Raw genomic sequence first — 24,190 nt, 5'->3', positions numbered from 1 at the left:
GAGGTTGGCTGCAGGGCCTGGCCACAGGCCAACCTCCGTTGGGCACTAAGGCAACTATAACTCGCATCCTCATCATGCACTGCTAATTACTCCAGATATTACGGCACTCGTGAAAAGTTTTATAACAACATTAAAAATATCAATGAAACATAAGCAGTCAAATTATTGAAGAGAAAACTGGGCATGGTGGGGGTGCGAGTTATAGTTACCTTAGTGGGCGAGTTATATTTACTTGAAATAACTCTAACTATAACTGCTGAATTTCTATGGTTTTGTGCAAGTAAATTGAGAACCTAACTATAACGTCCCTGTAACCTTTGTTTTTTTTTCCAGTGAATATCTATATATACATATCTAATCATATAATCTACTGCCCGTCGCCAGTAGGTAGTTAGAGTTAGGATCATGTTTCCAGAGGAAAAGCATTTTTTAATTTGCCTATATCTTTGGCGTCGTTTGGTGAATCTTCACAAAATTTTCATCACAAAGTGTGCCAGTAATTCTTATTGCGCATGGAAAGTTTCGGGTGATCCATCAAGTGGGGGCCAAGAAAAAAGGGGGTAAAAAAAGTGAGTTTCTCATGTTAATTCCTATAGGAGTTTTGAACACAAGTACAGCCCGGATCGCTGGAAGGAACTATACCAAATTTGGCAGAAAGCTAGATTTTGTTCCGCAGATTGTGCTTTTTGTTAATTGGTGTAAATTAATTCAGTAGTTTTCAAGATATTAAAGGGAAAATAAAATTTTATATCAAGGGCTGCTGATCTTTCACGCTGAATTCCCGATTATTGCTGAAAATTCATGAAAGCGTGCGCCAAAAGGATGGAGTGATTGGCGGGCCGTAACCTGAGCAGAAATTTGCACCTGCCATTTTAGGTAATTGGACACAGCCCCTGGGGCTGAAAATTCAATTCGAAAGTGATATACGGGGTCAGGGTAGAGGTACCCTGTCCCCATGGGTAGAATATAGGGGTCTTTGAGGGACCCCTAATGTATATAATATATTGGAAACATTTTTGTCCATGTGCTATATTTGCAAAAACCGTCAGTGCAGCGCCCCCATGTAACGTTGCAACAAAATCGTGAATATCAGCAAAAAAATAAAAAAATCAATTCACAGTCTCATTCAAACACTAATGTATTCACTCATAGATGCGCTCAGAGACTCATGCAACCTCTCGCATGTGTGCGACACGGCGTTTGGAGATTACTTATCTGATATAACTCCTTGCTTCTGGGGCTGCTATAACAGCCACTCCTGCTTAATTTCCCGACATCTGTGCAAAGAAAGAGAGGACACATCAGAAACCTTATGATCTCCTACTCTACAAAGTGCACAGTGATAAAACGCGTGAGATGCTTATAACATATATTGACTGTATATACTTACCTGCTATCAGCCCATTGTTTCTGGGATCTTTAAATTGCCATAAGGAGAGACGACTCTTTGAAATCTAACAGGAGATAAAAGTACTTGTTCTGGATATAGAAAGACATAGTACTAAGGACTCTAGGAAGGCACTAATTGCTTGTACTTCAGAGGTTATTCTTTCCTGCTTGGAACAGAAAGGTGTAAGGTACGCTCAACCCTCACATAAGTATATAAGGGATTAAGATATTCTTTACCTCTGCCTACATGTAATTCTTACGCTCTGTTATATTTCCATAGACCACACAAATTATCTTTTAGACCACCCATGTGTCAGCTAACGGAAGAGGGGACCACGCAGGTATTCTACCAGTATTTGCTAGATTTCCCTGCACATGCTGGTCTCTTCTCTACTTTAGGAGGAGACTTACTGATTTCCTTTTTCTTTTATCTCTCTCCAGGAAGGTATACAGAACACCAGTTGGGTAACACATACACCCCTTCACTGACTCCGTGGGACCTGTGTTTTCTTTCTCTTCCATCCCCTCTTCCCCCATTTAACCCAAAGCGGCTTTGACATCGTTGGGCTGTCTTGGTGGTGGTGGAAGTTGGGAACTTACCATGACTCTCCTGTTGCTCCTGCGGAAACTAAGGTGAGATCTGATAGTTACAGGGAATTTCTAGTTAGGAAATAGATTTTTTTGTAACAAAACGTAGAAATTCACTTAAAAAAAACAAAGGTTATAGGTATATTTACTTGAAATAACTTAACTATAATTGCTGAATTTCTGTGGTTTTGAGTGTGTTAATTCAGAACCTAACTATAACGTCCCTGTAACTTTTGGTTTCTTCAGAGTATCTATCTCGATATATATATATATATATATATATATATATATATATATATATATATATATATAGATATAACATCTAGTTAGTGGTGGTCACCACTAGGTAGGTATAGTTAGGACCTAGTTTCTGCAGAAAAAGTCTTTTTTGTTTTGCTGATAACTTTGGCGCTGCTTGATGAATCTTCACAAACATTTCCCAAAAATAAGATGCTCACTTCAACACCTTTCTGGAAAGTTTCGGGTGATCTGTCAAGTGGGGGTCAAGAAAACAGGGTAGTCCCAAACGCTTTTTCCCCATGCATTTTTCCAAAGGGATTTTGAACAGGAATAGCCCCAGAATAGCAGGACGGAATTACACCAAAATTGGCAGAAAGGTAGCTCTTGGTAAAGAAAGCACCCTTTTCGTTATTTGGTGTAAATCCTTTCAGCAGTTTTTGAAATATTAAAGAAAAAACAAATGTGTATATATAGGGATGTGAAGGCTCCGTGAATCATACCGATCACGTACTGAGATTTGATTGGCTGCCAACACTTCAACAAGGAAGTGTTGGCAGCCATGTTGGGACTCGGCTTCAGCTTCAGCGGAGCCCCAGACAAAGAGTGTAAAAAGAAAGAAAAGGGGCCAGAATAGGCGCACTGTGTGTTCCAGGCTTTAATTTTTTTTTTTTTTTATTTGCCCCCAGGGTAAGGTGCCCCTCTAGGACCTTGCCATAACGATAAGGAGATCAGTGTACCACTACCCATCCCCCTTATATGCTATTTGTTTTTTATCTTTCAGCCTCCAAATCCACGTGTGCTGTCATGTGGCCTCAACATAACTTTCAATGTTTCGATCAGCCAATCATATTGCTCGGTACCTTAGGACTGCTCATGTCCTGCTGTATTGAGATGGCTGACAGGGAAAAAAGCCCTCTTGGCCAATCAAATTCTCTCTTACTTTAATTTATGGTACTGTGGGACTCCAAACCTTCTTTTTTTGTAACCTTAATTTCGCAAAAACAGATTTATACCAAATCACAAAATGTATTACAGTGTAATAAATATGTATATATATATATATATATATATATATATATATATAACTTGCACCCCCGCCATGCACAGTTTTTTCTATAATAATTTGACTGCTAATGCTACATATATATTTTTAATAACGTTATAGAAGTTGTCACAAGTGCTGTAATTTCTGGGGTCATTAGCTGTGCATAGCAAGGGTGCGAGCTATAGTTACCTTAGGGCGCGAGTTATAGTTACTTGAAATAACTCTAATATCTGGGGTAATTAGCAGTGCATAGCGAGGGCGCGAGCGATAGTTACCTTAGGGCGCAAGTTATAGTTACTTGAAATAACTTCAACTATAATTGTTAAATTTCTATGGTTTTGTACGAGCAAATTCATAACCCAACTATAACGTCCCAGTAACCTTTGTTTTTTTCAGTGAATTTCTATGCATTTTTTAATGCAAAGTAATTTTAATTCCTATACATTAATGCAACCACTGCTGTGCATGGCCTTTGGCCGTACATGGAACCCCCCATAACCACCAAACCCTGCACCGGAGGCTGTGTGCGTCAGGAGTTGGCCACAGGGTCTGTCTCATTGTGTGTGAGAATAAGTGTGAGAGGGTGTCTCTGGGTATGAGAGTGTCTGTCTGGGGTGAGAGTGGGAGCGTGAGGGTCTGAGTGGGCCTGTGAAGGGATGGGTGACACATGAGTGGGTCTGAAAGTGGGTGTATGTGTGTCTGACTGGGTCTGTGAGTGGGTGCGTGAGGGTCTGAGTGGGTGCCTCAGTGTCTGAGTGAGTCTGTGAATGGGTGCATGAGGGTCTGAGTGGGTCTGTGAGAGGATGCATGAGTGTCTAAGTGGGTCTGAATGAGTCTATGAGTTGGTGTGTGAGGGTCTGTCTTGGTGTGAGAGTGGGTGCATGAGGATCTGAGTGGGTCTGTGAGTGGATGTGTGATGGTCTGAGTGGGTCTGTGAGGGGATGTGTGATGGTCTGAGTGGGTCTGTGAGGGGATGTGTGATGGTCTGAGTGGGTCTGTGAGTGAGTGCGTGTGTTTTTGTGAGTGTGTAGTAGTGGGTGTGCGAGTGTCTCAATGTGTCTGAAAGTGGATGTATGACTCTCTGAGTGGGTCTGTGAGTGGGTGCATGAGTGTCTGAGTGCTTCTATGAGTGAATGATTTAGGGCCTCATTATGACTTTGGCAGTCTTAGGACCACCATGTTGGCGGTGGTCGTTGCACCACCAGCAGACTGGTGCAAAAGACCGCCAAATTATGACCATGGCGGTATTCGCAACAGAATACAGCCAAAGCACCACTGACACCGCCAATGCGTTCTGCCACAGACGACAGTAGCCACCTGCAAGCTGGCGGAGACCATGTTTCCACCAAACAGATTACGAGGTTGCACACCACAAAGGCTTCTGCCACTGTCGCACCACCACGGAATGCCAGGCGGAAACAAACTGCATAAAAGGCGACATCCACCTTCAGGAAGCTGTACTCGTCTGGAGCCACCATTGAACCAGAACTAGGTGTCATCCCGCTGCTCCTGCTCGCCCAAAGACTCCCGATTCTTCGATGACTACAACAACCGAAAGTACACACACACACCTGTTATTGTTGTGTTTTGTCATTTTATGTACACTCACACAACATACAATCGGGAAAGGGGTGCAAGGACGAGACTCACGTGTAACAACACACTGATATGCACACTCACATACAGCTACACACACAACCGCACATACACACTACCCACGCTACAGCCACCCCACAAACACCCCTACACACACACGTCACAAACACACACATGTATGCACAGAAACACTGCACAAGCCGATTCTCGCACAGTGCCACACAACACAACATTTCGTCACAACTACAACACAACCACACCATCCCCAATCTATAGGCAGGGCCCCATAGTGGACACTACCCAGGGACACATCACACATACAACACAACGTACAACCAACAGGGAACGAACACACACATTTACACAACCATACTACTTACCAATCAACATACGCAGGACATTATATCTAACATACCATGCACAAAACATGCAACCAGTCAAAGCACACAAAGTCACACAACACAGCAACAAACACATGTCAACACAAACACCACTCAGTACCATCACAACAAAATGTGTCGAACATGCATATGTCCTTCGCACCATACACATCCTAGCACTGTGAGTCAAAAGCACTGCACACATCCTCACATACTGGCTAAACCACACTAATAGCACAAACACCACACACAAATAAAGATACACAACTAATGTCAGCCAGGAACAAGTCCATACTAGGGAAAGAAAAGCATGACAAAGATTTAACCACTAAACCGACAGATTGGTTGAAATATATTAAAAGTTAGTGGAAATGTGCAAGTCAAAGGTCATAGGCCAGTCCAGAGAAAAAAAACCCTGTATGCACACAGTGCACATATGTGTGCCCCCAACTAGACTCCTGACTGCCATGTAACCTCCAGGGCATCAAGGGTGCAGGCAGGCACCTGAGGGGTTATCGGGGCGAGTGGTGGTGGGGGGATTGGGCTTAGGCTTGGGAGGGAGAGTTTGGGATTTGGCAGGGGGGGGTTAGGTTTCGTGGAGGGTTGGGTCTTCTTGAGAGAGGTAGATTTCATGGCGGTGGAGGAGCATGGGCACTGACAAGGGGGGTATGGGAGGCCTTGGAGGTGGGAGGGACAGACTTGGGGAGGGAAACAAAACGTTTAGGGGTTTCTCAAGGGGAGAGGACTCGGCAACTAAAGATTTCTTTGACACATGGGGACGGTCATAGCAAAAGGGTTTGGGTGTGGAGGGAGAGGGAATGGTTGTCTGAGGTGTTGGTGTGCATGTCTTGGGTGCATATTTGTGGGAGGTATGCTTGTGGGTGGTGGGTGTCTGTTGGGTGGGTGTCTGTTGGGTGGTTAAGTAAGGGCGTTTATGTGTCTTGGGCTGAGGGGAGGTGGAGGTGCTGGGAGGTGCCATGGTGGGTGGCTGGTTATCTATTGGGGTGGTGTCTGCAGGTATGGTGGATATGCTACATATAGGAGTATCAGTGGTTGTGGTGTCTGCGGGTGTGGTAACTGGGGTGGATGTCTGAGGGTCTGCTGTGCTGCTGTCTGTGGGTAGGATAGGTGTGGTGACTGGATCTGTGAATGTTGGTATGGTGTCTGCAGATGTGTCAGGTGTGCTGTCTGTGATGCTGGGGTGCTGGAGGTGACAGGGCAGGTTGTGACTGTTGCTGTGACTGCATGTTGCTTGTGTGCATGCCAGGGTGTATCTTGTGGTGCTTATGTTTGTCTGAGCTACCCTCAGATGTTGAGGTGGATGCATGCCTGTCTGTGTGCTTCGGCTGGGTCTGGGTAAAGAGGTTTGGGATTGGGAAGAGGAAGGTGGAGGGGGGACGGGAGACAAAGGGGGACTGGCTGCCGTCAGTGGGGAGGCCAGAGCCTGAAGGGCTCTCTGTAAGCCAGCCAGTGCACTGTGAATGCCCTCTAGGAATGCATTACTCTGTTGGATCTGAGTTGCCAGTCCCTGCATGGCATTCACAATGGTCGACTGACCCACAGAGATGGACCTGAGGAGGTCAATAGTCTTCTCACTGAGGGCAGTAGGGCTAACAGGGGCTGGAGCAAAGGTACCTGGAGCAAAGGAGACACCCACCCTCTTGGGTGAGCAGGCACAGCCAACTGGGTGTGGAGCTACAGGGAGGGCCGGTGGTCGTAAACGGGTTGGCGGACAGAGATGGTGCTGTGGTGGTCCCAGATGGGTTCACCACCGTTAGGGAGTGTCCACTGGAGGAGGATTCCAAAGATGAAGATGTGGATCCTGTCTCCCCCATGACACTCCCCTCGCCCTACTGGCCACTGGGTCCCTTGGTGTCAGTGGTATCATAACTTCGGGTCCCATGGCCAGCAGCTTCCCCCCTCAGCTGTGCCCCGTCTCCTTCGCCTGCCAATGCTGATGCTAAGAAACAGAGAGAGAGGTAGGGTCATCACATTCTTTTCATACACTTACATCACACTATACACAATATTAACATCACATATATGTGTGATACACCCTGAGGTAGAAACTGTTTTTGAGCCAACATCATGTCACAATAACATACATTCCACAATCCTAAATGACAACGTCACCCATCACATAAGCCACCTTTCTGACAACAACATCACCATCCCATCAGTACAGCTATGACATAAGCAATTCCTGCACAAGATGAATTGACAACATGAAAATGGGTCCATACACAGTGTCAAACAACATACCAGCAATGGTTAACATTGATTTCCACATTACACATACTCCAAATATACATGTGCTCAGTACATTACCAAATATCATGTTCCATAAAAGCCGGCTCATCCAGGGCCAGATGTTTGACCTTGAGTTTTGCAACTTGAAATTTGCAAGTCGCAAAACCCAATGCACAACAGTATGCCAAAGTTGAATCACAAAGCTGAAAACTGGCAGAAATTACCAATATACACCTGTTGGCTAAAAACAGTGCATATTGTACCTATATAGAGGATGTCCTGCCCTGTGTAGCATGCCCACAAAACGTTGGCAAAGGGAATAGCAGGGTAACCACTTACCTTCACTATAACACGTACATGGTATAAATAGTCTGAACTCCCGTGTCAATGATATGTCTTGTACTTGGAATATAGTAATATCACCATGCTTTTCAGCATGTCAGATGCCCATCCTGACTAAACTTCACAGTTGCCAATGTACAGTCCACACTAAACAAGGGGGACACCTTCTCACACCTCTGAGTAAGTGTAGCAAGTATGCCATGTGAATTCTCTGATAGGGATCACACCCTCATATTGTGACATTTATTTCACAACTCAGGGATATTTGGACTGTTTCTCACCTGTCAGATCCAGGGACATTGGAATGGACAGAGGCCAAATACTTGGACAACTTACCTACATGATATTTGGAGTATGGATCAGTAGGTGGAAAGGATGAACCATCATTACACATGGAGAGAGGAAGAGGGAGAAGGAGGGACAAATGTGGAGGAACACACCGTACTTAGCTCCCTATAACTCAAAATACACAAGAAAGTACGGGGTTCTCTTAACGAGGGCGTCGCGGATATCAGTGTAGCCCTGGGTTGTATGTGTTCCTATTTGGAAGGGAAATGTCAGTGAAATGTCAGTAGGTAACTGCAGAGTGCATACGTGGGGAGGAACAGCGGGGGGAGAGGAAATTCCTTTTACGGACTAGGTGGTCTCACACACTATATAGTGTCATGCTTCATCATTTGACCACCTAGACCCACCTAGACCCACCCAGGTAGGACAGTGCCACCTGGGCAGACTCAACCTCACTGTTAAAGGAACAGGAGGGAGTGCGTAAATAAACTTGTTTCTGGAAAGATCGGGATCCAGCTAATCTACTGAAAAAATTAAAAACACCTAAGCAGACACATGTGAGGAGTAACAAATTTAATAGTGGTATCTGACTGGTGTAGTTAAAGCGGGGGTTGGGACACCTCTGTGAGGACAAGGACTCACAGGGTCACCTAACTAATAGCCAACATGTTTCTGCCCTCAGAAGTGAGCCAATGAAGGTCTCGGGGCATTCGTCAGGGCCTAGGATCCCTACGTCTCACGTTGGAGAAAATAACTCTATGTGAAAGTCAAAGAGTGTGAAGTAAAAGGTCTACCTTACCCAAGGAATTACCTTGAGGCGGCCCTTTTCATAGAGGCTGCTAGCCTCTGGTATCCAGGAGGGGGAGTGTCCCCTTATAGTCAAACATACATCAAAGGGGACGCTCGCCGTGCGCCTATATCGTCCTCTCCTTGGACCGCTTGTGACTAGAAAGGATGAACCAGCAGGGTATAAATATTGAGCAGTATAGTGGTACACATATGACACAGTCACATGTGCATCACCACATGCTTTTATACAATAGAGTTAACACAGGTGAGTATTGTGTCCCTATACACAATAGAATGTCCACACCTGTGTATCAGTTTTATGAACTGTACAGCTGGGTGTTCCTAGGAGAACCTTAACCTTTAGCACTTACCACATTGTCACAGCTTAAATTCTTACACATCATACACCGAACTGGCAGAGGAATGTACGTGTGTTTAGTTAGTAATTACCCCCTGGTGTCTGCTGTGTTGCCCTCAAATTCCCATCCAACTCAGGGTAGGCCACTGCCAAAATATGGGCCATTAGGGATCAAGTTCTGACGGGCACCCCTCCCTCCTTGGGAGAACATCCCCGGCTGGGCCTCTGTGGTCTCCCGGGTCCAGCGTCTCAGGTCCTCCCACCGCTTCATACAGTGGGTGCTCCGCCGGCTGTGTACCCCCACGGTCCGCACTTGCTTGCCAGTGGCCCGCCAGATTCCCTTTTTTTGATGAGCATTGACTTGCATAGATGACACAGACAGAAGGAGAAAGTTATGTCCACATGCACCATCCCAACACAAGTGATGAAAAAACTTCAGTCATAGCAAGTAAGCAAACATACCCTTCCTCAGAGTTCAAACTCCTTACCAAATTACCATCGGCAGCCAGGCAATGTGTGAAGTAGAGTCAGACATATAACCTGCATGATCAGTACCAAGTATTGACTAGGAACATATGACCAGGCCACAAGATTGTCTATTACATGGTATGGCTCTACAATTATTTCTCATGCCGTTATTGATGTACATGCTGCAAAATATGTTGTGTATCAAGGAAGATAGATCACACACTATCTACTATGTATCAGTACTATATATCTGTCTGTGCACATGTATACATGCCCATAGAGCCACACATGATGACTCAATCCTTCAGTCCTGCACATTTCATGTACACCATCATACACTTCACCTTTCACACAATGGTATACCATTGGACTCACCTGCTCTTCCGGTGCACCATATAGCTGTTCATACAGGAGTAGGACCTCATGCACAAGGTTGTCCAGCTCTTCTGGAGTGAAGGCTGGGGCCCTATCAGCTGCAGGACGTGGCATAATTGCTCCCAGAAGCAGTACGCAGCAGCTCAGATCGCGGAGGTCTTGCTGACAGCAATGTCAGGAGTCAAGTAAGGAATACTGCAGGAGATTGGGGTAATGTCTACCACGTACAGGAACGTCATCACCGGTGGATGTTGCCACTGGCCCAAGTCTGCCAAAGGCAGCAATGTGTTCCAATGGCAGTGTCCCCCGCAGTTGTAACCCCCTACTGCCATTATGACATACGCTAGTAGAGTTAGGTCACTTCCTCATGTCCACTACAGTACGTCAGGCAACTACCATTTTGAGGCAATTATATGTATGGAAAAGTAGTGGAAGGTGCTTCATGTACTTTTTACTAGTCTCTACAAACACATTTTGAGTGCTGCCTTCATGTTCACTAGTCTCAATGTGCATGTGAGTTATAAGGCTGTGTAAAAGAGGTATGGCTGGTTATGGACATGAAAATCTATTGTCAACATCCTATTTTCAATGTAAATTGAGCATAGGTGCAACAAATATGTCTCACATGTAAACTAGGTAGATCTGCCAATTACTGCCTGTCACATATTTATGCATGTAAAGTACATCTGAGGGGTTAGGAGATCTGAGTCAAGGAAACAGTCATAGACTGCATAGCTATGTGCTGTAAATCAAATTTCATATGTTTCATCCAACTTCATATTGAGATATGTGTGACGTGTATGTGACTATAGTAATGATGTACAGATTGAATCATTCACCTAGAATCTGTTTTTGTCCCACATAGTTACCCTGGCATGAGGAGAGGAAGACAACCTCCATTGTACCACCTACTGGTAGACCTGCCCACAATGGAGGAGAGATACATAATAGAAATCTATTGCCTGAGTAGACATACAATCCAGGATCTATGTTGTCAGTTGGAGCCAGATCTGATGCCTGCCATTCGCAATCCTAATGGCTTACCTCCCATCGTTCAAGTCATGTCAGTGCTACACTTCCTGGCCACTGGGTCCTTTCAGAATACAGTGGCCCTAACTGCAGGGATGTCTCAGCCTATGTTCAGTCTGGTTTTGAAGGCTGCACTGTCTGCATTGTTGAAACACCTGGACAGCTGCATTAGATTTCCAAATTGTGAGGATTTGGTCTATGTGAGGGCAGAGTATTATGCTTTGGGGCACATTCCACATTTGGTTGGAGCCATAGATTGCGCCCATGTAGCCCTGGTTCCCCCCAGTGCCAATGAACAGGTATATAGGAGCATAAAAATACTCCCATTCGATCAACATCCAAGTGGTCTGTTTGGCTGACCTGTACATTTCACAAGTATGAGCAAAGTTTCCTTGATTAGTCATATTCCTTCATATGTCCAAGATATATATTTGTGTTGTGGTACCTGTTCCTTAAAGGTGACTCTGGCTATCCAAACCATCTTTGGTTGTTGACACCAGTGAGGTACCCAACTATGCCAGGGGAAGTCTGCTTCTATGAGGCCCACAGAAGAACAAGGTGTGTCGTGGAGCGGACTTTTGGGCTCCTGAAGGCAAGATTTCACAGTCTCGACAAAACTGGAGGAGCCCTCCTCTACTCACCTAACAAGGTATATCCAGTTATTGTTGCCTGCTGCATTCTCCACAACCTTGCCCTGAGACGTCAGATACCATTCTTATCAGATGAGGGTGCCCCAGCAGATCCTGTGGGTGGAAATGCAGATTTGCCAAGTGATGATGAGCATGATGAAGATGGAGCTGGAGACATCAGGGCAGACCTCATCAATCAGTACTTCAACTTACTAAAGGTATGTGATGGGGTTTTACTAATGAGAGTCCATGGTGTATTGTATAATTTATGCCTGGCATGTCATCTCCTATTTACCACTGTCTGTGAGGTCCTAGGTTGCTCTGATGCCAATGACACAGATATGCATGTAGATTGTTGCTTGATAATGTGTACAGAACAGTTAGTTATACAGTGTCATGATTTGTAAAAACACAAGCAAAGTCACGTGTGTACTAATGAATTGTCAAAGTGATGTATGTGTACAAATCTGTCCTATGCCCGATCTTTGTCAATCATAGATTAGCTGGGTTTCTCTTTGGCTCATCCTCATTTGAATATCTCAGACAGTGTCACAGGCATATGGGATTTGCAGGCAGAAATGAGAAGTGGACATGGATGAAAACAGGTACTGTTTATCACAAGTTTGTGGAGTGTCACTCACAGTGCTTAGTTTGTAAATAAAAACATGCCGGTGCCCAAAGTCCTCCACTGAAACATGCGACAGTTGCAATTAAATGTGCGTACACGGAATACTGAGGCAGTGTAATCCTGACGCCATCTCGGGCCTCTTCAATCCATTTAAAGCCACTCCCTGCCCCTTCAGCTCACTCTTGCAGCTTTCTGCTTTCTCCCATTGTGACACTTTTTTGTTTTTCTCTTCCTCCATCTTTCCTATATTTGTATTGCTCGCAGTAAATGCTTGAGGTAGAAAAATAAGTGTTGGCCCTCAAAAATAAGTGCTGGTGCTCTGCATTGGAAACAACAAGCACAAATTAAGCACTGGTGACCTATATGGCCAGACTGTCAGGACAGTGGGATGGCAGTGTGTTTTTCCACCAAGAAGACCTGTATGGTACTGGAGGTGGATAAATGGTGCCATGTGTATATCCACTTGTGTCTGACACGTCATAATGTGGAATCCAGGCCCTCTACCATCACATTGGTTTCTGTTATATGTGACCTACCGTGTACATAGCTGTCAGTGTGTTACTACTTTTCAGACCAATGCGCATGTCTCTGAGGACTGACATAGGTGAGTGGCATGCCTACATTTACCTGACCATGGTAAGTGAAAGGTTCCAGGACATAGGGACATTAGTAATGATCTCTGTCTATATCATGGGGTACGATTATTAGGAAGCAAAGGTATGGGTATGTGATAAGGCTTTACCTGTTGATACATATAACCTATCTATTTGCCTCCTAGGTTGTAGAAAGACTAACATGTCCCTAACTTCAGTAACCTGTGGGTTAGTAGAGTATGACCCCTGAGCTGTCATTCTGAAGTCACTAGCATTGCTCCTCTATCTGCTGATTGAAAATCTATACATAAGTATGTGGATATGTACAATATAGCTGAATTGTGTTATGTCTGTGTAACAATCCCAATGTCAAATGTATTGTGGTTATACAGTACACGTGTGATGACCCTAACAAAGGTTGCACATTAGAGATGGACATTTTGGTACTAAGAGTTGTTATACATGACAGTTGTGCGTGGTTGACACATCACACTTACATAGGTCCAGTGTGCAAGTGGTATTTATTGGAGACTGTACAGCTATACGAGTGATTGAAAAACAAAATAACACCATGAAAACAGTGAAGGGGATAGTCATGGTGGATGAAATCATCTGGGTAGCTGCTACACCTTTTGGAGACACAGGTCCAGGGTCCTTGAACCATTGGAAAATGGAGTTAGGTTTGAGAACAGTCAACAGGGTGTATCTGTTGCACACAAGGGGAACCAATCAGAAGAGGTTTACTTACTGGCAGTGGGTTTGGTCTTTGCATCTGCCCCTCCTTGATGTCTTGGTGGACATCCACGTTTGTGTGTGGGTGGGTCTTCAGCTACAGAGGGAGGGGTGTTTGAGGCATTTCCTTCCCCTGGCAGGGCCACCATTCCACTAGCAGCCGCAGATGTTGAAGGGCCTGGTGAATCATTAGTAGTGGAAGAGGCCTGATGTTAGGTGCAAGACCTACTCACAGTAGTGTTGATGCCCATCTGCACCCCAGCAATGGAAGTCAGGATGGCATTTTGGGCCTGACACTGCTGCATAGCTTACTTGTGGTTGTCCCTCTGCAGCTGTTGGATTTCCCCCATCATGGTGAGCACCTGGTCCATAATGCTTTGGGAATTTCGGTAGGCTCCCAAAACCTAGGAGATGGTGTCTTGGTCAGTGGTGTCCCTTTGAGCCCCCATCTTCTGGCCCACACCATCCCTCCCACGCACCCAACTCCCACATGCCTGTTCCCATGGCACAGTGTGCCCACTCCCACTGGTGGCACAATGGAAGAGGCTGTCCTTGGGACACAGGTTTGGGGGTGAATGGTTGCCTGTGATGTAGATGCAACAGGGCTGGGAGGACTCAATGTGGGCAGGGTGAGACTTACAGTTGTAGACTGACCAGGTGTCCCTGATGGGCCAGTTTCGTTGTCAGTGTCCAAACATCCAGGGGTGTTGTCCTTACTGGGGCCTTCATCCAGAGGGGTTGTGGCAGTCTCTGGTGTCCTCTCCATGATTACAATTGCAAGGTTACCTGTGGGAAAAGTGGAACACACAGTTGGTGTAAGCAATGCAACAAGTGATGTTTACGTTTGACTACCAGTGATGTTGTGTGAGAATCACACAGTGCTTTTACATTATCCCCTGAAATGACACTGACAGCTGCTACCAATTGTTCGAACAAAGTGAGACTCAGATTTTTCAATTCCGTACACCATGCTCCAAGCTGTTTGACTATGTTGGTAGTTAGATGACTCCTGATACCCTCTTATGTTGTCTGACTAATGACATGAGTGATTACATGTTTTGCCTAGTAAAGTGTATGCCATCACATATCCAACTAAACACAGAACAACGCACAATGGTTTTAGAGTTGGCACACAGTATAGGAGTTAGCAGTTGCCAATGGACTATATCTGGTTGTACTGCAAGTGCATCCATTTTGGCATCTAGTTTTCCACCCCAGGTGAGTCAATGTCAATCTTAGGAAACTTGTTCTAAGGGTAGTAAAGTGGCACTACCTGTGCCCAGGACTACATGCCTTGGTAGTAAAGAACTCTCAAATTCATTTTTCACTACTGGAAGGCCTACCTCTCCCATAGGATTACATTGTAATTATCGCATTACATTTAATGAGCTGTAACTTTCAAAAGGAAACAGGTAATTTATTCATGTTTGGTGTCTATGGAATTGTAATGAAAAATTGTAATGTAAAATCCTAACTTATAGCGGAAGTGGATTTTAAATTAAAGTTTTGAAAAATCCACTTTTAGAAAGTTGCCATTTTCCTGCCTAAGCCATTTTGTGTCTGGAGCCTGTCGCTGGGTCATATGACTGGGTGTAGTTGACATTTGAGCTTTGTGTATTTCTCCTAGGCAGCCACACAGAATGGAGAGCTTAGTTGTGCCTGGATGGACCATCACTGGCATGATCGGGGGCTGGGCACAGCCCCACTTACAATTGAATAGGATGGGTCCTACCACCACACAAAGGGTTGTATACCCTCTGTGTTTAATCTGGAGGAAATGGCAAAGAAGGAAGGGCACTTGTGTACTTCAAAAGCAAGCCTCTAGAAGCTTCTCCCACTTAAAAGGCAAAACAAGGTACAAATATTGCCCCCACCACCATCAGCAGCAACAGCTGCAAACCTTTTACCACAAAATGATAATAAACTGTGTATATTATCGTTTTGTAGTAAAAGGGGCAGGGCATTGGTGATGACAGCCATGGAGGGGAGTGCACAGAGCACTCCCCTCAATGTGCATGTATGTTTGGCCGTCCTTCTCGAGCCAGCCAAACAAACATGTGCAGTAGGCTCTTCCAGCCCAGCACTATATTGCTGGGCTGGAGAGAGCAGGCAGAGGCTCCCAGTCTGCCTGGGAACACCCTGGCTGGGTTCTCCCAGCCAATCCGAATGCTGCTCTGAGCAGCGTCAGAATTGGCCGCAGGGCAGGCTGGGAGCCTGTGCCAGCACTGCAAGATGGAGAAGTGGTGCGCGGTGAGACGCGGAGCAGAGGTAAGGTTTTATTTTTTTATTTTTTTAAGTTTATTAAAATTCCACCCCGCACCCTGTAACCCCAGCGAGCCGCGACTGCTTCACACACCAACACTTCACTACACTTCTGGACATGGGGATACTCTGCCAGGAAGAAGGACTGCTGTGCTGCTTAAAGGACTGCCACTCTGCTGGACTAGAGCTACTCTGAAGGATCGCTGCCCTGTTGTGCTGCCCTCTTGTCTGACTGAGAAGGACCAGATTTGAGTCTGTTGAACCCAGGCCTCTAGAATGGCTCCAAGAGATAGTTGGCTCGCCTCCTGACTTGAGCCTCAGGGGCAGAAAGCTCTAACAACCTCAACCGCAGAACATGGACTCTGTTATCTGTTAATCCATCCTGCCAAGTGGTGCTACCTCAGTCCTGGACCATTGGAAGTGGGCTTAAGCCTCTGTGGATCCTGGAACCGAAGTATCATCGCTGCTGCGAGGCCCAACTCTGAGCAGAACCGATACATTGTCTCCACTGCGTGGATCTTCCCAGATACAAAGGCTTGCATCGTAGCCCGCCACCTCATTGGAACTGCTGCTGCGCGATGCATCCTTGACGCAGGCAACTACATCCCTAATCGATGCAGCCATGATGCCGGACTCTGCATCGCGGACACACTGGTCCTTGGAACCAACACATCACCTTGACTCAGCAACACATCCATGAAGCCGCATCATAAGCCCAAATTGGCAGGATCCTAAGCGACAGTGTAGGACCTCATATTGCAGCCTCTCTGCATCTTGGACCTGAAGCATCATTTACCTGATGTGGACTCATGCAACTCTCCGCAAACCAGGAATTAAGGTACTTTGTTCAGCTGGCCTAAGTGGGGCCCTGTAGTTGGCCCGCACTCCATCATGGTTGGCTTGAACTTGTGACTTTGTCCAAGTCTGGCATAAGCAGATATCCTTAGTTGCCACTTTCTGATGTTTGGTGCTATTTTCTCTGAAATCTCTAAACTTGCATATCTCCGGTTCTACTGATTGGATTGATATTGTTTTGTACTTCTTTTATTTATTAAATGTTATTCTATTTTTCTAACATGGTGTAGGATCCTTTTGTGCGGTGTTTTCACTTTATTGTTCTTTGAAGGGTTGTACTAATACTTTTCACATTACTTCTAAGTTAAGCCTGACCGCTCTGTACCAAGCTACCAGAGGGTTAGGCAGAGTTTAATTTAGGATTGGCTTGTGCCTCACCCGGACAAGGATTATGCTTGCTTCATGACCAGGGTTAACCCCCAAGCCAACCAACAATCCAAATTCTTACATGTGTTAGATTTCTATGCATTATTCTGAGTGTCTGTTTTCTTTTACAGTGGTACATTGTGATATTATCTCCATTTTCTGTCTGAATATTCCTGTGGCAGAAGGATATCTATGTCCAGATATGAATTTCCAGTTTTATTTTATTCTTTCTTGGTCAGTAGAACCAAGATTAGTATTGAGACATTAATCTACTTCTATACTGTGCTGCCCTAAGACGGGACTCAAGATAAACTGACTTTTGTTAAATGTTCTACTGCAAAAAGTACACTTTTCAGTAGCTATTAACCACATGTTTAGATACCATGCCACAATGAGGCGTGAGCTAGGACAAGGGCACTGACTCTTGTATTTTGGGTGGCCTGTCACATACATTTGAAAACAGGACTTTATTAAAAATGAATATATCAAAATGAACTCTTCCACCCACTACATGTCTTTAAACTGTTACAACTGTATGTGCACCTAAAAATGCATTTCCCTGTATTTGTTTTACACAGGCAGAATATGAAAGCTGCAAGTTACAGGCCATCAACTTTAAGAGTCTGGATTGCTCTTATTGCCTCCTCCACAGCACCTAGCACCCTCCACACGTGTGCTTTTCTGCGGCTAGGAAACATGCTTTCCTTAGAATAACTTGTAACATTTTGAGTTTTTATTTTTAGGCTGTATATTTACTTTTGTGAGCGACTCATGGATGATGCTGTCTCCGGCTCTCCTCTCAATTGGTTTGACTGGACACAGCAGTTCTCAGTAACCCAAATGTCTCCAGCCAACTGCTATCAAGATGCACAGTGTACAAGACGCATCCATTCAACTTTAAATCAAACCAGGGTCTTCTGTGAGTTACAACAGCTCCTCAGGCGCCATCCCTTTGTCTTTGCCTGCCTCAGGTTGTTTCCTCAGCAGACACTAGCTGTCTTCAGGCCGGTATGCCCCTGGGGTGGACCCCTGGATGTCCACGAATCCTTCTCAGGGGGTTCGTGACTGCTTAGGAAATAAAAAGATTTTAACAGATTAGGTCCCCAGCTTTCAGTACTGACTCAGGGGGGGTCCCCAGCTTCCAGCAATGAGTCAGTGGGTGTTCGCAGGTTCCAGTAGTAATAAAGTGGTGGTCCACAGAAGTCAAAAGGTTGGGAACCACGGGTGTAGACCCAGGGCCGGCTTTAGCACTTGTGGTGCCCTGTGCGACAGTCTGGTTTTTGGCACCTCCCGCCCTTATCCTCCTCTTCGGATTCCCTCACTACCACCCAGCAAAGTGCCCCTCATCACTCCATAGTCTCTGTCTCACATACATTTCATTTGTTTTAAAATGCTGGTAAAGGCTGGCTTTACTAATCCACTCAGCTATCCATTTAAAATACAGATCTGTTCTTTGCAGCAGGGATATGAACCCTCTGTAAAACTTTATGGCGAGTCAAAGGTACCACTGAACCAAACTCTAATCGCTCTTTGTCAGGAACATTAATCACAAGAGTTATCTTGACATTTGTATTGTAGCCTGACTGCATTCGCACATGAAACTTTGCTTCAGGTACTTTAATATTGTAAGTTATTGCCAAATACAGCACCCCCTCCCCTGAGGTCAGCGTCCCTCCTCCAGGTCAGCGCCCATTTCGGCCGCACCAGTCGCACCCCCCTAAAACCGGCCCTGTCCAGACCATAAAGTGGCCTCACCTGGTCAGCTCGTCTTTGAAGCAAGGATTACCCAGAGGCCAATATTGTCATCCCCTAGATTTGAGTGGTCCCTGTTTCCCTCTGTGCTTCTCAGCTTGAACTCTTCTCCTTCCATGCGTTGTGGCTGAAGTACGAGTGACCCAGACAGACGCTTCTCCCCGCTGACTCATAACATCTGTCATTATACACACATTCCTATACCATTCTGCGTGTCTCTCTGCAGCTACGCTTTTCTCGAATCAATTTATGTGATGAAGAGTGCAGAGAAAAAGATTAGGGTGTCATCAGCATAGAGTTGGAAACAGAAATCAAAAGAAGAAATGATATTGTACAGGGTGGAGATGTAATGTTCCCAACATAAACTTAAAACACGGCAACTGTGCCAGAGGTGGATAAGGACATGGCCGAGTAAAACAAACACAAACAAAGGACTATGGTCTCGTTATAGCTTACACTGTGATAATGGACACAAAATCACCCTGGAACAAACACCATTTGCAGATCATGCCGTGTCACGTTTTGCACCAGATTATTTACTTTAGCCGTGCGTAATTTTTGATAACTGCAAAAGCGTTTTTAACAACTGGTTTTGCCTACAACGTTATCGCGACGACAGATTTGAATTATACTTTTTGCAGAAAGTAGAACTTGGACGAGATCACCAGGGACAAAACCCGGAAGGGTCCGTGGATATTTCTTTGGGCAAAATGGAAAAACGGACGTAAAAACATTTGCGCCGGACACAGAATGGGGCCATGCGAACTACCTCTCTGTGCTGAGTTGTGAAGCCATTACCGTGTCCGTGTATGGGTGGCACTACTGCTCCAAAAATAATAATATGTTTCTTCTTCGGGGCCTTTAAAGAACTGCTACTCCAGGCCGGTCTGCTGGGCTTCGCTGAAGTCTTTGTATCACAAGGCCTCAGAGGGCGTGTTTTCCCTGACTCTTCGCTAGGTGGCGCTGCTGCCATTGGAATGCAGGTCTCCCCCCACGCACAGACAACAGTAGCTGATGAATGTTTTCTGCAAAGTGCAACTTTTACGTAGTTGTCCCGGCCAGAGAACGCGTGCACAGCAGTTCGGATAGTGTGCTGCTGTACCCCCGGGGAGCCAACCGTGTAGCCGGCTTCAAGGCGCTATACTCGCACTCCAAAAGACCTAGAAGAGAACTCGCGCAGTAGTTCAAAAGCGACCCCCCCCTTCCAGCCTCTGTATGAGGTAAACAGGGCATGTGACCGCTCTGCATCCCGGAGAGGAAAGACCCGTTTAAGACATGTGGCCTTCCTCTGGAGAGGAACCGTGGGGACCTTAAATCCCCGGCGATAGGAGCCCAGGGCATGACACATCTACAGACAGGAAGGAGACGGTAGGTATGCAGCCTATGGGAAACAAGGGTGTTTGGGTTCCTTGGGTGGGGGCAGGGGACGCTGTCTCCAGGTACACCCCGGCGTGGTGAATGTGCCAAGGACTTACACCGCAGTGAGGGAGGGGGGAGGTACACTGGTCAGCCACATGTAGGCAGATGAACCTATGTGCTGTTCCTAATCTGCTGGGTGGGAGGGAACGAGGGTGTTTCCCAACTCGTGTTTTACAGGGCGAGTGAGGAGCTGACATAACTCTGCCCCTCAGCCACAGGTCTCACCCTCTCTCTGGTCAGTCCCGTACAGAGGTGACAGATGCACATCCCGCCACGCAGTGAGGCGGGAGGGTTCCTGACCAGACTTTCCTGCGGTGAGGTGAGCGTCCCCTGCCTGCCTTGGAACGAAGTGGGGGCCACGCTCCTGCCATGCAGTTAGATGGATGCCACTCAGCCTAGCCTGCCTGATCCGCGGTGAGGTGCCCCCTCAGGGCTGCCTGACTTTCAGGAGTATGGGTATCTCCCCCTCCCCGCCATGTGGTGACGTCGATATCCCGACCCAGCATGTCCCGCATTTAGTTTGTTCTAACCTGCTGGGGTGGGTGAGTGGGGGCTAGTGCTTCCGGGAACACGCGGCTGCAGATAAGCAGAAATGTGTGGTTGGCAGAGAAATTCTCCACATCAGAATGGGGAACCCTTACTAATAATTTAGGGGGAGGGGCGGTGGTGCGAGAGGGCAGCAGATTAATTAGGGGTTTACCGGCAGCTGGAAGAGCTTTGGCGTTAGTGGGATGGTATTCAAAGACCGGCTGTGGCATTATACAAACATTGAGACGCAGAGAACCTGGTGTCCCAGGCTGCACTTTGTAGGTAAAGCCTCCTAGTGTGGGGGTCAGCAGAGGTGAGAGGCTTAGACAACAGGTGGACCCCAGCAGCAGAGAGACTCAGGTGACATTACCAGATGAACCCGTGTCACGGGGTACACCGTGTTCCAGTACATCTTTCTTTTGAACTTTAGCGTGTATGAGGTGAAACAGTACTACAACTCCCAGAATGCACTGTTCTCTCAACTGAGTGCGCTGGGATGTTACTTGGTATCTTCTGTGACATGAGGTCAGGGTCATGATGATCTGCCATCCCTGGGATCTTAGCGTAGAGAGTGGAAGTGCCCAGAGCAAGGGGTGCCTAGTAAACTTGGCACAAAGCCAATAAAAGGGGGAGACTGAAGCCGGGGGGCTTGGAGTAGAGGAAGAACTGCTGCAGAACGGGGGAGACCCCAGAACGCCAGTGTATGACAGGACGGTCCATGTGTCAGGAGAACATTTATCTCAGGGCTTTCTTTGCATTATGGGACTTGTAGTTCTGATTTTGAAATGCAATCACTCGGACTGCAAATCCCAGAGTGCAAAGACAAAATAACCTATATTTATGAGTCACTCTCGCGTGGACCTGGGAAACTGGAGTTTTCTGCGGAGAGTTTGAGAACAAATGTACTTTTTCCTCAAGTTTTGGGGTGGGCCCAACGGAGCAAGGGGAGGCATCCAGGGCTGAGCTGACAAATGTCAAAGGTATAAACTAGTCGTAGGCAGCCTGGTGACGGGTGGCAGCCCTGGGATGAGATGATCCTCCACCCAGTCACTCTCTGCTCTCACTGTCCGCAGGTCTGGAAGCGGCAGCCCCCCGCCCCCTCCTGCGCATGAGGCGGATTTTCCAGTGATCGCGGAGTGCAGCGCTCGGTTACAGACCCAGCGGGAACTTCTCAGGAAGAGGCAGCTCCTGCGGGCCCCCCGGGCTGCCGACCACTTCCTGCGCACGCCGTGCACCGAAGCCCTCCTGCCTCTGGGGCTGTCCTGCGGCCGCTGCCCGGACCCGCTTCCGCGGCGCTTTCAGTCGGACACTGGACCGAGTGTGTTTATGTGGGAGCTCTAAGGACCGGCCTCGTTATCACGTGCGGACCCCGCTGCAAGCACTGGGCAGTGATGCCGAGGGCCTGATCGCCTTCCTCGGGGGTGACCCCTCACCATGGAGCTGCGGGTCCTTTGTGGGGTCCTGTACTGGCTGCTGTTGCCGCTCTCCCTTCTGGCAGGTAAGGGCAACTTTCTTCCAACTTTTACCCTGTATCTGCTGCAGTGATTGTGATGTCGTAGCCCAACACCTGTACAGGTGCAGGTCTGGTGCATGTGTGTAGCGCCTAGTGTTGGCACTTTTAGCTCATTGATGAAGGAGACGTGCAGTGAGATAAAGTGTTGTGCATAGAATCACACGTGGTGGCTAAGTGGGGACACCGAGTACCTGCCCTTCTTTAATGTGGCACGGAGTACCACCACTTCTCAGCGGGGTCTCAACATTTTTTAAAGGGACAGTACAGGCACTTCGCAGTATCAGACTGCTGCTGTGGGATGGTGAATACTCTCATGTATACATTCAATTGAAGCACTGATCTGATTGCAGGGTGTGAACGGAAACAGGGGTGACCACGAGGTAGCTCAGTCGGGTAGCATCCTTGCTGTGGGTGTCGCTGCGAAATTGAGGTCACTGGTGTAAATTCATGGGGCTGGCTCGGCCTTTTATCTTACATTGGTCAATGCGAGGTTTACTGTTTATTTGGGTTGTAATTACACCTTATAAAATTCTCGGTGTCCTCACAGTGCGGAGCTGATTTAGCTCTATAGGTGGCATAGGTATGGTCAGATAGGGGCTAAACGTTACATAGGGTCGAACTGGGCTGTAGGGCAAAAGGGCAGCGCCCGAAGGGTTGGTTTGACAGGTCAGTGCGTAGAGTGTGGTTTTTGGCTCTTCGTGGAGCTGTTTCATGCTCAGGCGAGCTGTTTTTTGGTTTTGACTGCTGCTGTTACCAAAAGCATTGCATATAACAAGCACAGATGTACGCAATCTCCCTTCCCTTGCAAAATATCCATCTACACAGCGTGTCTCTACAAGTTCAAAACTGTCCTTATATGCAAATGTGGGCTACTTTTATTTTGGTGCCAGGGCATATTTTCTGTCCCAGTCCGACCCTGCACCCGTATCTCTTTATGTAGCGTGTGAATGTATGGTAAGGTGGGGCCTGCCTGGGGTGCGCCTCAAGGCACCCTTAATCACCCATTCGCACGCCGTGCTTGGTCTTGTCTGCGCCGTTCCTTGGCTGCGGGAGGCTTGAATGTAATCTGCAGGTAATTAACGCAGTTACCTGCAGGGTGAGCCACCCGGCCCTTACAGGAGCCCGGCTCTGCAGCAGCAGGCACGTGCCCACAGGGGCCCGAGATTACAGCTGCAGGTTCAGGCGAGGGTCAGCAGCCCCAGAGGGGACTCGGGACCCTGGACCCTGTTCATCTAGCCATCTGCAGCAAATAAAAGCGGCACCTACATAGCACACGGTAGCATTTCTGACGTGTCTAGGCACTTTGAGAAGTTGGAAACAAGGTAAATGTTAAGGCAGCAGGCTTGGCTGAAAGGCCTATAGTGGCCACACGTCAGGCGTGAGTTTCTCGTTCAAGTTTGGTCCTTTTGTGGCACTCTGGGATATGTAGTCCCAGTTTTATAACCGGAGAAGTATACCTACACGTACCACATGCCAGGTAACAATTTAATGGACAACTCTATGCCGTCAGGGGCCTCTTTTTACTAAGATGGGAGGCTGAGTGTACACAAGGAGATGCACACCTTTACACTGTGCGGCAGTGAGCTATTGTATCAGTATACCTCGCTACTTGCTTACTTTCAGGCCCCATGCCTTTTCTCCGCCTCCTGCCTCTCTTCATAGACATGGGAAGGTCCTCTTTCTGACAGAAAATGCTTCACCCAGAATTAAAGCAATTTCATTTAATCCGTGCTAAAAAAAATATATAGCTCCCGGTGACATTTATCACTATAGCCC

At 46.8% G+C, this 24,190-nt stretch overlaps 1 protein-coding gene and 1 long non-coding RNA gene across 4 annotated transcripts in view; one reads left to right on the top strand and one right to left on the bottom strand.

Annotated features, from left to right (window-relative positions):
- Positions 1-379: 379 nt before the first annotated feature.
- On the bottom strand, positions 380-19,856 carry LOC138268586 (uncharacterized). Its single transcript, XR_011200030.1, has 3 exons — positions 19,753-19,856; positions 14,360-14,505; positions 380-1,277 (listed from the first exon to the last, which is right to left on the bottom strand). It is a non-coding gene; the product is annotated as an uncharacterized lncRNA (long non-coding RNA).
- A 2,196-nt stretch (positions 19,857-22,052) lies between these two features.
- The window catches only part of PIEZO1 (piezo type mechanosensitive ion channel component 1 (Er blood group)), a 742,509-nt gene continuing 740,371 nt past the window's right edge, over positions 22,053-24,190 (top strand). For 2 of the 3 annotated variants that reach the window (XM_069215848.1, XM_069215845.1), the window contains exon 1: positions 22,185-22,399. In XM_069215848.1, coding sequence (XP_069071949.1) covers positions 22,336-22,399 — 64 coding nt within the window. In that variant the 5' untranslated portion in view covers positions 22,185-22,335. Of the gene's footprint in view, positions 22,400-24,190 lie in introns of all 3 variants that reach the window. The other variant, XM_069215849.1, reaches the window with a different exon arrangement.

Source organism: Pleurodeles waltl, chromosome 12, assembly GCF_031143425.1.
Source record: "Pleurodeles waltl isolate 20211129_DDA chromosome 12, aPleWal1.hap1.20221129, whole genome shotgun sequence".
NCBI lineage: Eukaryota > Metazoa > Chordata > Amphibia > Caudata > Salamandridae > Pleurodeles > Pleurodeles waltl.
The sequence above is the reverse complement of the archived record's forward strand: the minus strand, read 5'-3'. Positions and strand labels throughout refer to the sequence as shown.